The sequence below is a fragment of the Pristiophorus japonicus genome, chromosome 7 (assembly GCF_044704955.1).
Source record: "Pristiophorus japonicus isolate sPriJap1 chromosome 7, sPriJap1.hap1, whole genome shotgun sequence".
Classification (NCBI taxonomy): domain Eukaryota; kingdom Metazoa; phylum Chordata; class Chondrichthyes; family Pristiophoridae; genus Pristiophorus; species Pristiophorus japonicus.
The window spans coordinates 218,746,953-218,760,889 of record NC_091983.1 but is presented as its reverse complement, the minus strand read 5'-3'; the positions used below and the strand labels follow the sequence as shown (position 1 = coordinate 218,760,889).

General features: G+C 47.1%; 1 protein-coding gene across 2 annotated transcripts in view; it reads right to left on the bottom strand.

Moving 5' to 3' along the window:
- The window catches only part of LOC139267456 (probable tubulin polyglutamylase ttll-15), a 196,611-nt gene that overhangs the window by 4,156 nt on the left and 178,518 nt on the right, over positions 1-13,937 (bottom strand). For both annotated transcript variants that reach the window (XM_070885808.1, XM_070885807.1), the window contains 2 exons: positions 9,385-9,478; positions 8,573-8,686 (listed from right to left, as the gene is read on the bottom strand). In XM_070885808.1, the coding sequence (XP_070741909.1) occupies positions 8,573-8,686; positions 9,385-9,478 (208 nt within the window). The remainder of the gene's footprint in view (positions 1-8,572; positions 8,687-9,384; positions 9,479-13,937) is intronic.

Genomic DNA, 13,937 nt, shown 5'->3' with positions numbered 1-13,937 from the left:
TGCCTATGATGATGATGATGAGTACTGCGTACAGTTCTGGTCACCACATTACAGGAAAGATTACACTAGAGAGGGTGAAGAGATTTACGAGAAATTTGTCAGGACTGGAGAATTTTAGCTATGCGGGAAGATTGGATAGGCTGGGGTTGTTTTCTTTGGAACAGTGGAGGCTGAGGGGAGACTTAATTGAGGTGTATAAGATTATGAGGGGTCTAGTAGAGTGGGTTGGAAGAACCTATTTCCCTCAGCAGAAGTCAATAACCAGGGGGCATAGATTGAAAGTAATTGGTAGAAGGATTAAAGGGGAGTTAAGGAGAATTATTTTCACCCAGAGAGTCTGGAACTCGCTGCCTGAAAGGGTGGTAGAGGCAGAAACCCTCATCATATTTAAAAGGTATATCGATATGCACTTGAAGTGTCGTAACCTACAAGGCTATGGACCAAGAGTTGGAAAGTGGGATTAGGTTGGGTAGCTCTTCTTCGGCTGGCACAGACACGATGGGCCGAATGGCCTCCTTCTGTGCTGTAAACTTCTATGATTCTATGACTCCCATACTATCAGTCTGGGCTGGATTCAAACTGAAGTCCAGGATGTGGAAGGGCTGAACTCATAACTTCTTGTGCCATCAAGGTCTCCAAGAATCAGGATTCTCCTCTGACACAGTGGGTGGCATTAGGAGACTGGGCATCAGTGTGCAAACTCAGCACTCCATACAGCTTCTCCCAACAGTGACATGGCTAAATTGGACATGTTTGACATGCAGCTTTCAGGGGCTCCCCCTAGTGGCTGAGACTGGTGTCGGATGGTGGGACTGACCTATCAAGAAAGACTGGATCAACTGGGCTTGTATTCACTGGAGTTCAGAAGAGTGAGAGGGGACCTCATAGAAACGTTTAAAATTCTGACGGGTTTGGACAGGTTGGATGCAGGAAGAATGTTCCCAATGTTGGGGAAGTCCAGAACCAGAGGTCACAGTCTAAGGATAAGGGGTAAGCCATTTAGGACCGAGATGAGGAGAAACTTCTTCACCCAGAGAGTGGTGAACCTGTGGAATTCTCTACCACAGAAAGTAGTTGAGGCCAATTCACTAAATATATTCAAAAGGGAGTTAGATGAAGTCCTTACAACTCGGGGGATCAAGGGGTATGGCGAGAAGGCAGGAATGGGGTACTGAAGTTGCATGTTCAGCCATGAACTCATTGAATGGCGGTGCAGGCTAGAAGGGCTGAATGGCCTGCTCCTGCACCTATTTTCTATGTTTCTATAAGAAATAGGAGCAGGAGTAGGCCATTCGGGCCCTTGAGCCTGCTCCGCCATTCAATAAGATCATGGCTGATCTTCTACCTCAACTTCACTTTCCTGCACTATCCCCATATCCCTCGATTCCCTTCATATTCAAAAATCTAGCCATCACTGTCTTGAATATACTCAATGACGCAGCCTCCACAGCCCTCTGGGGTAGAGAATGCCAAAGATTCACCATCCTCTGAGTGAAAAAATGTCTCCTCATCTCAGTCCTAAATGGCGACCCCTTATTCTGAGACTGTGACCTCTGGTTCTAGACTCCCCAGCCAGAGGAAACATCCTCCCTGCATCTACCCTGTCAAGCCCTGTAACAATTTGGAATGTTTCAATGAGATCACCTCTCATTCTTCTAAACTCTAAAGAATTTGGCCCAGTCTCTCAATCTCTCCTCATAGGGCAATCCCCCCCATCCCAGGAATCAGTCTGGTGAACCTTCGTTGCCCTCCCTCTATGGCAAATACATCCTTCCTTAGGTAAGGAGACCAAAACTGTACACAATACTCCAGGTGTGGCTCTATATAATTGCAGTAAAGCATCTTTGCTCTTATACTCAAATCCTCTTGTAATAAAGGCCAACATACCAAATGTCTTTCTTACATGCTTGCTGTAGCTGCATGTTCACTTTTGGTGATTTGTGTACAAGGTCACCCAGGTCCCTCTGAACACCAACATTTCCCAATCTCTTACCGTTTAAAAAATACTCTGCTTTTCTATTTTTCCAACCATTGTTGATAACTTCACATTTCACCACATTATATTTCATTTGCCATGTTGTTGCCCACTCACTTAGCTTGTCTATATCCCTTTGAAGTCTCTTTGCATCCTCCTCACAACTTACATTCCCACCTATCAGAAAACTTGGATATATTACATTTGGGCCTCTCACCCTAATCATTGATATATATTGTGAATAGCTGAGGCCTAAGCACCGATCCTTGCGCCACCCCACTAGTTACACTCTGCCAATCCGAAAATGACCTGTTTATTCCTACTCTCTGTTTACTGTCCGGTAACCAATCCGAAGCAACTGGGCGCCATTCCTGACCTTTCAGTCAGGGATGGTACATGAGGGGAAGAAATTCGGCTGCTTTGCGCCTCCCGTTATCGCCTGGGCGGTGCGGTAATGGGGCACTAAAGGAATAGCAACCGGGTGCGGCGAATTCAGCGACACCTGCGAACTTCAGTGCTGGTTTAGCACTGCTGCTAACTCTTACCGCCTTAGCCTCTAGCACCTCACCAACCATGACGTCATAAAGTGCACAGCGCCCGTTACCACCCCGGATGTGAAACTGTCTCCTTCCCCCTGCTGTATTGCTGGGCGTCAACAACAGCAGGAAGAGGACTGGCCGCTTGGGGAGCACTAATTAAAGGCAGTGGTTTTCAGGTAGGCCAACTTTGCACCAATATGGTGCCTGCTGAAAGTTTTCGACGCTTCATTGTTGCAAGATGTCCAAGCCCTCCATTCTCTGAGAGTGTTTGGGGCTGTAATGGCAGTCGCGCAGATCGCCTGGCAACACAGAACTGAGCAGAAGTATGTTGTGGCTCATCACTGGCCCTTCCCTTTGAGCGAGGGAAGCAGCCTCTGATGCGTATCATTGTTCAGCGCTCTGCCACTATCGCCCCACTCCCGCACTTCAGTGCCCGAAGAGATGTGGTTAGAGCTTGATTTAGAACTCCACTTCTCTCTTGGAGCGCTAAAGTTAAATTTCGTGGGAGCACAAAATCATTATCGCCTGGCGATACTTTTCCAAGATTTCAATAGTTATCGCCCCAAATGGGGATCTACAGAATTTCTAGCCCATGGTGCAGGGCACACTGGAGTGGGAATTCAAAGGTAAGTTGGTGGTCAAATCTAATGTGCCACTCTTCTGTCTGCTTACAATCATACAGCACAGAAGAAGGTCATTCTGCCCACCGTGCCTGTGCCGGCTCTTTGAAAGAGCTATTGGAGCCAAAATTACCCTCCGACAGGAAGGGGCGCACTCAACAATCTTAAAGATTTTTCTCCCAATCATGCAGTTAGTTTAATTTGGCCAACTGGGTCACAAGTGAGGGTTTCGGGGGTGCCGGGCTACCTGTTGGAGGCCCGGTCGAACCTGTGGGCGCCATTGTCGGGCCGACCTTGGAGTCGGCCGACAGTTAAAATAAAATGGCGGCCACGACAGCGTGCCCTTTAAGGCGGACGCGCCGCCCAGCCACACACAGCATCCCGCCGGGGTAAGCTGTCGGGGGCACCGAGCGGCAGCCGATCCACTCCTGCGGGGCAATTTCCCAAGTGGGGTGGAAAGGGGTCGGCGTGTACCTGACGGGGTGGCAACATGGGCGGCACGGTGGCAAGCACCGCTGGAAATAAAATGGAGGGCAATTTATGAAATGTCGCCGATTCCGCACCGACTAGGCAGCGAGTCTTTACCGACCTTCTTTGAGGCAGTCACAGCTCTTATAGAAAGGGGCAATTTTGGCCCCATTTAATTTGTCCCACTTCCCATCTCGTTCCCCATAGCCCCAGAAATGTTTTGTTTTCAAGTATTTATCCAATTCTCTCTGAAAAGTTATTACAGTATATTGAATCTGCTTCCACCACCCTTTCAGGCAGTGCATTCCAGATCATAATAACTCACTGCGTTAAAAAAAACTCTCATCTCACCTCTGGTTCTTTTGCCAATTTTCTTAAATCTGTGTCCTCTGGTGACTGGCCCTCTTGCCAGTGGAAACAGTTTCTCCCCATTTACTCTATCAAAACCCTCATACTGCCTCAGTATTTTCCCACTCATCTCTGCTCCTTTCCCGAGAGCACTGATTCTTGCTGAGGCGCAGCTCCACAGGGAGTACTGATACAAATACCTTGTGCGTGCGGCAAATCCCTCTTGTCAAATTAGATGATTAGTTTTAATGGACATCCAGCCTGATCCTGTCCTCATCTGATGTGTATCTATAAACACACAATCACAGTGCACAAACCTCCAATCAGAAGTGGGACCTTTGGCTGATACTGGCCCTCCATAGTCAAGGGATCCTGAGGAGTAAGGGTGGGCAACCTGTTGCAAATTTACACTTTTTGGGGAAATTGTGCAAATAAAATTAAGATTTTGACATTTTAGTAAATATGACAATTCACATAAAATGGAAATGTTAAATTTCCCAGCAGCTGGGAAGCACGAGGCAGTGACCATCTGTAATGGGACATTAAATATCCGATTGCAATTCAGTGCTGACTCTACTCCATGCTGCTACTCCTCACTTAAAAGCTTTTAGGTGAATTACTGGAGCTGGACCTAAAGGCTATAAAACTCACTGGGATCAAATTGAAAAGCTACCCTGTAATTCCCACTGCCAATCCTGCAGTTCAGTGAATCAATAAGGCAGAAAGAGTGCTGTATAAACTGCAATCGGAAGCCTCAATGGCTAAGGAATATTTGAAATTATCATCATACGCAGTCCCTCGAAATTGAGGAAGACTTGCTTCCACTTTAAAAGTGAGATCTCAGGTGACTGAACAGTCCAATACGGGAATTACAGTCTCTGTCACAGGTGGGACAGACAGTGGTTGAAGGAAAGGGTGGGTGGGGAGTCTGGTTTGCCGCACACTCCTTCCGCTGCCTGCGCTTGCTTTCTGCATGCTCTCGGCGACGAGACTCGAGGTGCTCAGCGCCCTCCCGGATGCTCTTCCTCCATTTAGGGCGGTCTTTGACCAGGGACGCCCAGGTGTCAGTGGGGATGTTGCATTTTATCAAGGAAACTTTGAGGGTGTCCTTGAAATGTTTCCTCTGCCCACCTAGGGCACGCTTGCCGTGTAGGAGTTCCGAGTAGAGCGCTTGTAGACTATGGAACTAAATTGTTTCTGTTCACTCATTTTATTTTCTCCTTCACTTTCCCAACCTCATCTACCTATTCTCCACTATACTCCCCCCACCGCCACTACCTAAACTCTAATCTACCCAGCACAATCTCGAGCTTCGATCTTTCTGCTACTCTCCTGTTTGGCCTCCCCATCTACCCCCACCACAAATTACAACCCCTTCAGAACGCCAGGCCCTGTGTCTCTTCTACGCAAAGTCCTGCACTCCCATCACCTGTCCTTGATAAGCGCCACTGGCACTCCAAGTCCCAGTGGATCCACTGCAAGATCCTCTTTGTTGCTTTCAAATCCTTCCACGACCCCGCCCCGCGTAAAAATAAAACGGGGAAGGTGGCTCAACCGTGGCTAACAAGGGAAATTAGGGATAGTGTTAAATCCAAGGAAGAGGCATATAAATCGGCCAGAAAAAGCAGCAAACCTGAGGACTGGGAGAAATTTAGAATTCAGCAGAGAAGGACTAAACGTTTAATTAGTAGGGGGAAAGTAGAGTATGAGAGGAAGCTTGCAGGGAACATAAAAACTGACTGCAAAAGCTTCTATAGATATGTGAAGAGAAAAAGATTAGTGAAAACAAACGTAGGTCCTTTGCAGTCAGAATCAGGTGAATTTATAATGGGGAACAAAGAAATGGCAGACCAATTGAACAAATGCTTTGTTCTGTCTTCACTAAGGAAGGCACAAATAACCTTCCGGAAATACTAGGGGACCAAGGGTCTAGCGAGAAGGAGGAACTGAAGGAAATCCTTATTAATCAGGAAATTGTGTTCGGGAAATTGATGGGATTGAAGGTCGATAAATCCCCAGGGCCTGATGGTCTGCATCCCAGAGTACTTAAGGAAGTGGCCCTAGAAATAATGGATGCATTGGTGGTCATTTTTCAACATTCTATAGACTCTGGATCAGTTCCTATGGATCAGCTAATGTAACCCCAATTTTTTAAAAAGGAGGGAGAGAGAAAACAGGGAATTATAGACTGGTTAGCCTGACATCGGTGGTGGGGAAAATGTTGGAATCAATTATTAAAGATGTAATAACAGCGCATTTGAAAAGCAGTGACAGGATCGGTCCAAGTCAGCATGGATTTATGAAAGGGAAATCATGCTTGACAAATCTTCTAGAATTTTTTGAGAGTTATAGTAGAGTGGACAAGGGAGAACCAGTGGATGTGGTGTATTTGGACTTTCAAAAGGTTTTTGACAAGGTCCCACACAAGACATTAGAGTGCAAAATTAAAGCACATGGTATTGGGGGTAATGTACTGACGTGGATAGAGAACTGGTTGGCAGACAGGAAGCAAAGAGTAGGAATAAACGGGTCCTTTTCAGAATGGCAGGCAGTGAATAGTGGGGTATTGCAAGGTTCAGTGCTGGGACCCCAGCTATTTATAATATACATTAATGATTTAGACGAAGGAATTGAATGTAATATCTCCAAGTTTGCAGATGACACTAAGCTGGGTGTCAGTGTGAGCTGTGAGGAGGATGCTAAGAGGCTGCAGGGTGACTTGGACAGGTTAGGTGAGTGGGCAAATGCATGGCAGATGCAGTATAATGTAGATAAATGTGAGGTTATCCACTTTGGTGGCAAAAGCAAGAAGGCAGAATATTACCTGAATGGTGACAGATTAGTAAAAGGGGAAGTGCAACGAGACCTGGGTGTCATGGTACATCAGTCATTGAAAGTTGGCATGCAGGTACAGCAGGTGGTGAAGAAGGCAAATGGCATGTTGGCCTTCATAGCGAGAGGATTTGAGTATAGGAGCAGGGAGGTCTTACTGCAGTTGTACAGGACCTTGGTGAGGCCACACCTTGAATATTGTGTCCAGTTTTGGTCTCCTAATCTGAGGAAGGACATCCTTGCTATTGAGGGAGTGCAGCGAAGGATCACCAGACTGATTCCCCGGTTGAAAGACTAATATATGAAGAAAGACTGGATCGACTAGGCTTATATTCACTGGAATTTAGAAGGATGTGAGGAGATCTCATAGAAACATATAAAATTCTGACGGGATTGGACAGGTTAGATGCAGGAAGAATGTTCCCGAGGTTGGGGAAGTCCAGAACCAGGGGTCACAGTCTAAGGATAAGGGGTAAGCCATTTAGGACCGAGATGAGGAGAAACTTCTTCACTCAGAGAATTGTGAACCTGTGGAATTCGCCACCACAGAAAGTTGTTGAGTCCAGTTCGTTAGATATATTCAAAAGGGAGTTAGATGTGGCCCCTTACGGCTAAAGGGATCAAGGGATATGGAGAGAAAGCAGGAATGGGGTACTGAAGTTGCATGATCAGCCATGATCTTATTGAATGGTGGTGCAGGCTCAAAGGGCTTACTCCTGCATCGATTTACTATATTTCTATGTTTCTACCCTACCCTACCTTCTGCCTTACGTCCCCCTGGTCACCGTCTGCTTCGCCAACACTGGGTTACTCCTTGTTCCCCACTCTCTCTGCTCTGCCACTGTGGGTGCACTTTCAGCCTCTTCAGGGTGCCACAGCTCAGCGTGGGCACACCTAGTTTTGTTTGAGGCAAAACTATTTTAGTTTTATATTTTGTAATACCACCTTTGTACAAGTGGCATCGTCACTCTCAACAGTAAATGCTTCTGCCTTTACTCTGTTCCTGTGTGTGACTGTGGTTCTTTTTTTCTCTCTTCGCCTAAGATGAATTTATACTGTGCGGGGCAGAAATTCAGGTCGTTTGCACCTCTGGTTAGTGCCCCCCGGGACGCAAAAGACTTCTCAGCCAAGGCGCGACGCCGCTACCGACTCCAGCGCAATTCCGCGGGAGTTTAGTGGCGGCGCTAACCGGTAGCGCCGGTAGTTCCCCGAGCTGCTGCGCTGGCAATGACAACGTCATCAACGTCCGCAGCGGCCCATTTTCCCCTCGGGGCGAAAATTTGGCAGTGCCCCTGAGGTACACAGCGGGCTTTAGTCCGCTTGCGGGGCGAAAATTAAAGGAGAGGTGCGGTGCTGATATTTTTTTAAATGGCCAACTTACTGGTCGCGGCTTTGCCCTCTTCAAATCGCGGGGTCCGTGCTGCAATGTTGTGGTCCGGCACTCCGCTTCTGGGCTGCTGTCATGGCACCCCGCTCCCCAGTGGTGGCCCCTTCTCCCTAATGCAGAATCTGCAGTGTGCCCTTCCCTTTAATGGAAGGGGAGGGCCCTGTGTTCTTGCCAGTGACATGCGCCTCTGCATGAAGTGCTGGAAAATTGCTGAAGGTTAGTGCCTCAGTCCTGTCCCCGAGACAAAGTAGAGCACGAGAATTTGCGCTCTACTTCCTCTCGGGGCGGTAAGTCCAATTTAGCTGCCGGGGCGGGACTTCTGCCTTTGGCGCAGCTGTTACCAACTGGGGCGGTCCGCAATTTCGCCCCCTCTGTTTTTTATCGATTAGAACAAGCTCATTACCATCGGCTGAGGAACCACACGTCTGGTGTTTCCGCGATTCACATGCTCCAGGAAAGCTTCTTCCAGGGCAGGCTTCAGCCGGGTCGACAGGCACTGTCCGCATAGTCTGCATCTCTTCAATACAAAATAAGAAAACCAGGTTAGTGCACTTTCCAAACCACAACAGGAAATGCCTGCCTTCCTTCCAGCAGGAGCCAGGAGTGGAATCCAATCGCCTCTCCCAGTACGGTACAGGCACAGGAAAGCGGTCATCATGACCTGCCACCGAATTACCACCTTTTGGAGTGATTACTGTGGTTAGCACTAACACGAGTACAGTAGCTGGTCCTATCTCCACACTAACCACTGCTATCACCCGGGGTGATGCTTGGAGATAACATGACCTGAAGTCCATGTCTGCTGCAAGAAAGGAATCCTGTTGCATTCACCCCACCCCTCCCCTCATTAACTTTCCTGATTAAACATTTACTGTGGGGGCAGACAGATCACTCCACTTGCAGAGGGACCCTCTCACCACCACACACCCCTGACACCACTAGCCCCCTCCCTCCCCTCCCACACACTCACACACACACACACACAGTCTTCATGATGGATGTTTTTCAGGTATGAAGGAGCCCCGACACACTGTGCCATTGACTGGTTATTCCCCAAAGTGACTTATTGGCCTTTGCTGAACCAGTGTGAAGTGCCGAGTAGAAGGCAGCTGCACCCCACCACTAGGGACTTGTAGGAAATGTGGCTCCTGTATCACACTAGGGCGAACCAAGGGGAAGCCATTTCAAACCTTTTATTGTGACTTGTCCAAGTACCTTTGTATCGCAGGAGGTGCAGTTCTCTATGCAATGCTCGGGATATATTTGGATGTCCCTCTCGTTAACAAGCATTTCACTGGCCTCATCAGATCTGTGAAAATAAAGGGCATCGGCGTTGTTTGATAATGTCAAAAAGAGGTTCTGTTGTTTGTGGGCAAAGCTTCATCCTTTGAGTCACTTTCTCTGCCCTCCCTTCACTCACTCACTCTCCTCTCCTTTCAGTCACTTTCTCTCTTTCCTTTCAGTCTCTTTCTCTCCCTCCTTTCACTCACTTTCTTTGCTCTCCTTTCAGTCACTTTCTCTGCTCTCCTTTCTGAATCACTTTCTCTGCTCTTTTCTCTAGCTCCAAGACCATGGCTGCAATGCCACAAAAAGTTCAGCGAGCTCACAAGTGTTGTCAAGGTAAGTTTACTGCTCTCTTACTCTCTGCTCACACCTCCAGCCTCCCAATACTCTCCACCCCACTTCACTTCCCTGTAATCACTGGAACACACCAATGCACCTCCTTCCCCTCAGACTCGCATACTCGCCGCTATTGCAACTCTTACTTCTCACATCCGACACACTGCATTCCAGTTATTTGACCATGATAGGCACATTCTTTAAAGACCTCAGAAGACTCTCATGAATACAATCCCTTCTTTATTGTAGGAGAAGATCACCCACTACTCCAGAAGCACCAAGGCTGCGGAAGAGGCTGAGGCCACCTGCACAACCCCATCCCCATCAAAGAAAGCACGCTGGCCATCACAGTTGCAGTTCCGAAGGCAGACAAAACAGTACGGCTTCGTGGGGATTATAAAATTACCCTGAATCGAGCAGTTGATGATGAACTGTAGTCTTTACCGACATCACAGGACCTGTATGCAGATCCAGCAGGAGCCAAAATCTTCTCAAAACTAGATCTCTCCCACGCCTATGCTCAACTCCACATTGACTAGGATAGTCAGCAGTATCTGACAATCAACACACACAAAGGTTTATATTCATACACTAAGTTGCCCTATGGTATCAAGTCCTCACCAAAGATATTTGAGGCTACCATGGATCAGATCATACAGGGAATAAATCATTGTTTGTGTAATCAAGATGATGTGTTGATAGCCACCAGCACAGAGAAGGAAAACCTGGAAATCTTAGACGTGTTCAGATGGTTCAATGACCATAATCTGAAGCTGAAGAGGAGTAAATGTGCATTCATACAGTGAGATGGTTTGTCTAGGATTGCGGGTAGATGAAAATGGTCTCCAACCAGTTAAGGAGAAAGTGCAAGCCATCACCATGGCTCCAGAACTGAAAAATGTTATTGAATTACGATCCTTTTTAGACATGGTCCAATATTATGCTCGTTTCCTTCCTGGACTAGCAACGGTGCTCACACCACTCCATTATTTATTGAAGAAAGGGGTGCGTTGGATATGGAATGAAGAGCAACAGAATGCATACGACACATGCAAGTGACACTGGAGCAATAGTGCTATTCTCATCCATTATAATGTGACTCATGAACTAAGACTAGCGTGTGAGGCCTCTGGGTATGGTGTGGGAGGAGTGATCAGCCATGTTATGAATGATGGACAGGAAAAACCAGTAGCCTTTGCATTGCGTACGCTCAACAAAAGCGAACAAAATTATGCCCAGATTGAGAAAGAGGCTTTGGCAATTATATTTGGTATTAAAAAGTTTCACCAGTTTGTCTTGGGACGCCAATTCACGCGAGTAACCGATCACAAACCGTTACTAGCTATCCTAGGCCCAAAGGCAATTCCATCTATGGCGGCTTCCAGGATGCAAAGGTGGACTACTTTATTGTCTCAGCACGATTACAGAATCGAGTATCGTACATTGAAGCAGAATGCAATGGCGGATGCCCTTTCAAGGTTGCCTCAGTAAGATTCTGAAATTGGCCGTGAACAGTCAATCTTTACTCTAGATTTCGTTGATAAGGTCTTTCCAGTCACCACCTCTGTTATTGCAGAGCACACACAGAAAGCGGGCCTATGAGCACACCCTACGAGGGTGGTCTGATGAATAGACGCATTTTGATGAGGGAATAAAACCCTTTTCATTATCATGTGAGCAGGGATATCTAAAATGGGGCCTGAGAGTAGTCATTCCTCGTGCACTATGGGCCAAAGTCCTGACGGAACTTCACGCTGAGCATACTGGCATCGTAGGTATGAAAGCGGTGGCCCGAAGTTTTGGTTATTGGCCTGGGTTGGATAAAAACTTAGAAGTATTAGTAAGCAAGTGCACTATCTGTCAAGTCTGCAGGGCCATGCCAGCTAAAACGCTGCTGTAAACATGGACTTGGCCAACGAGACCATTCCAAAGAATACATATTAATTTTTGCGAGAGGGACAGTGATCATTTTCTGGTTCTAATCGATAGCCATTCCAAATGGCTGGAAGTACGGCATCGGGGGTCATCTACGACTACAGAGCGTACATTGGATGAATTACGGGATATTTTTGCCCGAAGAAATGGTGTCAGATAATGGGCCGCAATTTCGGTCCACGCAATTTGCGAATTTTGCCAGACACAACGATATCAAACACACGTTGGTAGCACCATATCATCCTGCTTCGAATGGTGCAGCTGAAAGGTCAGTCAGGATTGCCTAGGAGGCTTTGCGGAAACAAGTTCTACAGACTGGATCATCAGTGCGCATGAAGCACAGTTTGCAAACTGTCTTTTCAAATATAGAACTACACCCCATTCTACAACAGAATTATTGATGAAGCGTACTGAGGACACGTCTCAGTTTATTGCAACCGAACTTAAGGTAGAGAAGGCACAATCAGTGCAGAAACATTATCATTCCGTTATTAAAGAACGGTGCTTTCAGAAGGGTGATCAGGTCAGAGTTCTCAGTACGTCAAAAAGGCCAAGTCCACGCAAATGGAACATTGGTACAATGAGTGGGCAAATGAGTGGCAGATGCACTAAAATGTGGATAAATATGAGGTTATCCATTTTGGTGGCAAAAACACGAAGGCAGAATATTATCTGAATGGCGGCAGATTAGGAAAAGGGGAGGTGCAACGAGACCTGGGTGTCATGGTACATCAGTCATTTAAAGTTGGCATGCAGGTACAGCAGGCGGTGAAGAAGGTATGTTGGCCTTCGTAGCTAGGGGATTTGAGTATAGGAGCAGGGAGGTCTTACTGCAGTTGCCTTAGTGAGGCCTCACCTGGAATATTGTGTTCAGTTTTGGTCTCCTAATCTGAGGAAGGACGTTCTTGCTTCTCCCAGGAGATCACCTGGCTCCGGTTGGGGAGGACTGTAGATGTTTTTAGTATAAGGGATGTCGCAGTTGTGTGGGGCGGACTGGTTGGGCTGGGTGCACTTTGCCTTTCCGTCATTGTTCATAGGTTTATATGCAACCTTCAGGGCTGCTAATCAAGGACTGTGCGGCTCTTTGTCGGCCGGCGCGGACACGATGGGCCGAAATGGCCTCCTTCTGCGCTGCAAATTTCTATGCTCCTATGAACCTTTCTGATGTATTTACCAATTTTGACTAAGTACTGCTTGGTGCCACATACCCGAATCACAGAAACATAGAAAATAGGTGCAGGAGTAGGCCATTCGGCCCTTCGAGCCTGCACCACCATTCAATAAGATCATGGCTGATCATTCACCTCAGTACTCCTTTCCTGCTTTCTCTCCATACCTCTTGATCCCTTTAGCCGTAAGGGCCATATCTAACTCCCTCTTGAATATATCCAATGAACTGGCATCAACAACTCTCTGTGGTAGGGAATTCCTGGGAAGGACGTTCTTGCTATTGAGGGAGTGCAGTGAAGATTCACCAGACTGATTCCCGGGATGGCAGGACTGACATATGAGGAGAGACTGGATCGACTGGGCCTGTATTCACTGGAGTTTAGAAGGATGAGAGGGGATCTCATAGAAACATGTAAAATTCTGACAGGACTGGACAGGTCAGATGCAGGAAGAATGTTCCCGATGTTGGGTAACTCCAGAACCAGGGAACATAGTCTAAAGATAAGCTGTAAGCTATTTAGGAATGAGATGAAGAGAAACTTCTTCACTCAGAGAGTTTTTAACCTGTGGAATTCCCTGCCGCAGAGAGTTGTTGATGCCAGTTCATTGGATATATGCAAGAGGGAGTTAGATATGGCCCTTACGGCTAAAGGGATCAAGAGGTATGGAGAGAAAGCAGGAAAGGAGTACTGAGGTGAATGATCAGCCATGATCTTATTGAATGGTGGTGCAGGCTCGAAGGGCCGAATGGCCTACTCCTGCACCTATTTTCTATGTTTCTATGATTCGGGTACGTGGCACCAAGCAGTACTTGGTCAAAATTGGTGAATACATCAGAAAGGTTCATAGAAACATAGAAATTTACAGCGCAGAAGGAGGCCATTTCGGCCCATCGTGTCCGCGCCGGCCGACAAAGAGCCGCACAGTCCTTGATTAGCAGCCCTGAAGGTTGCATATAAACCTATGAACAATGACAGAAAGGCAAAGTGCACCCAGCCCAACCAGTCCGCCCACACAACTGCGACATCCCTTATACTAAAAAC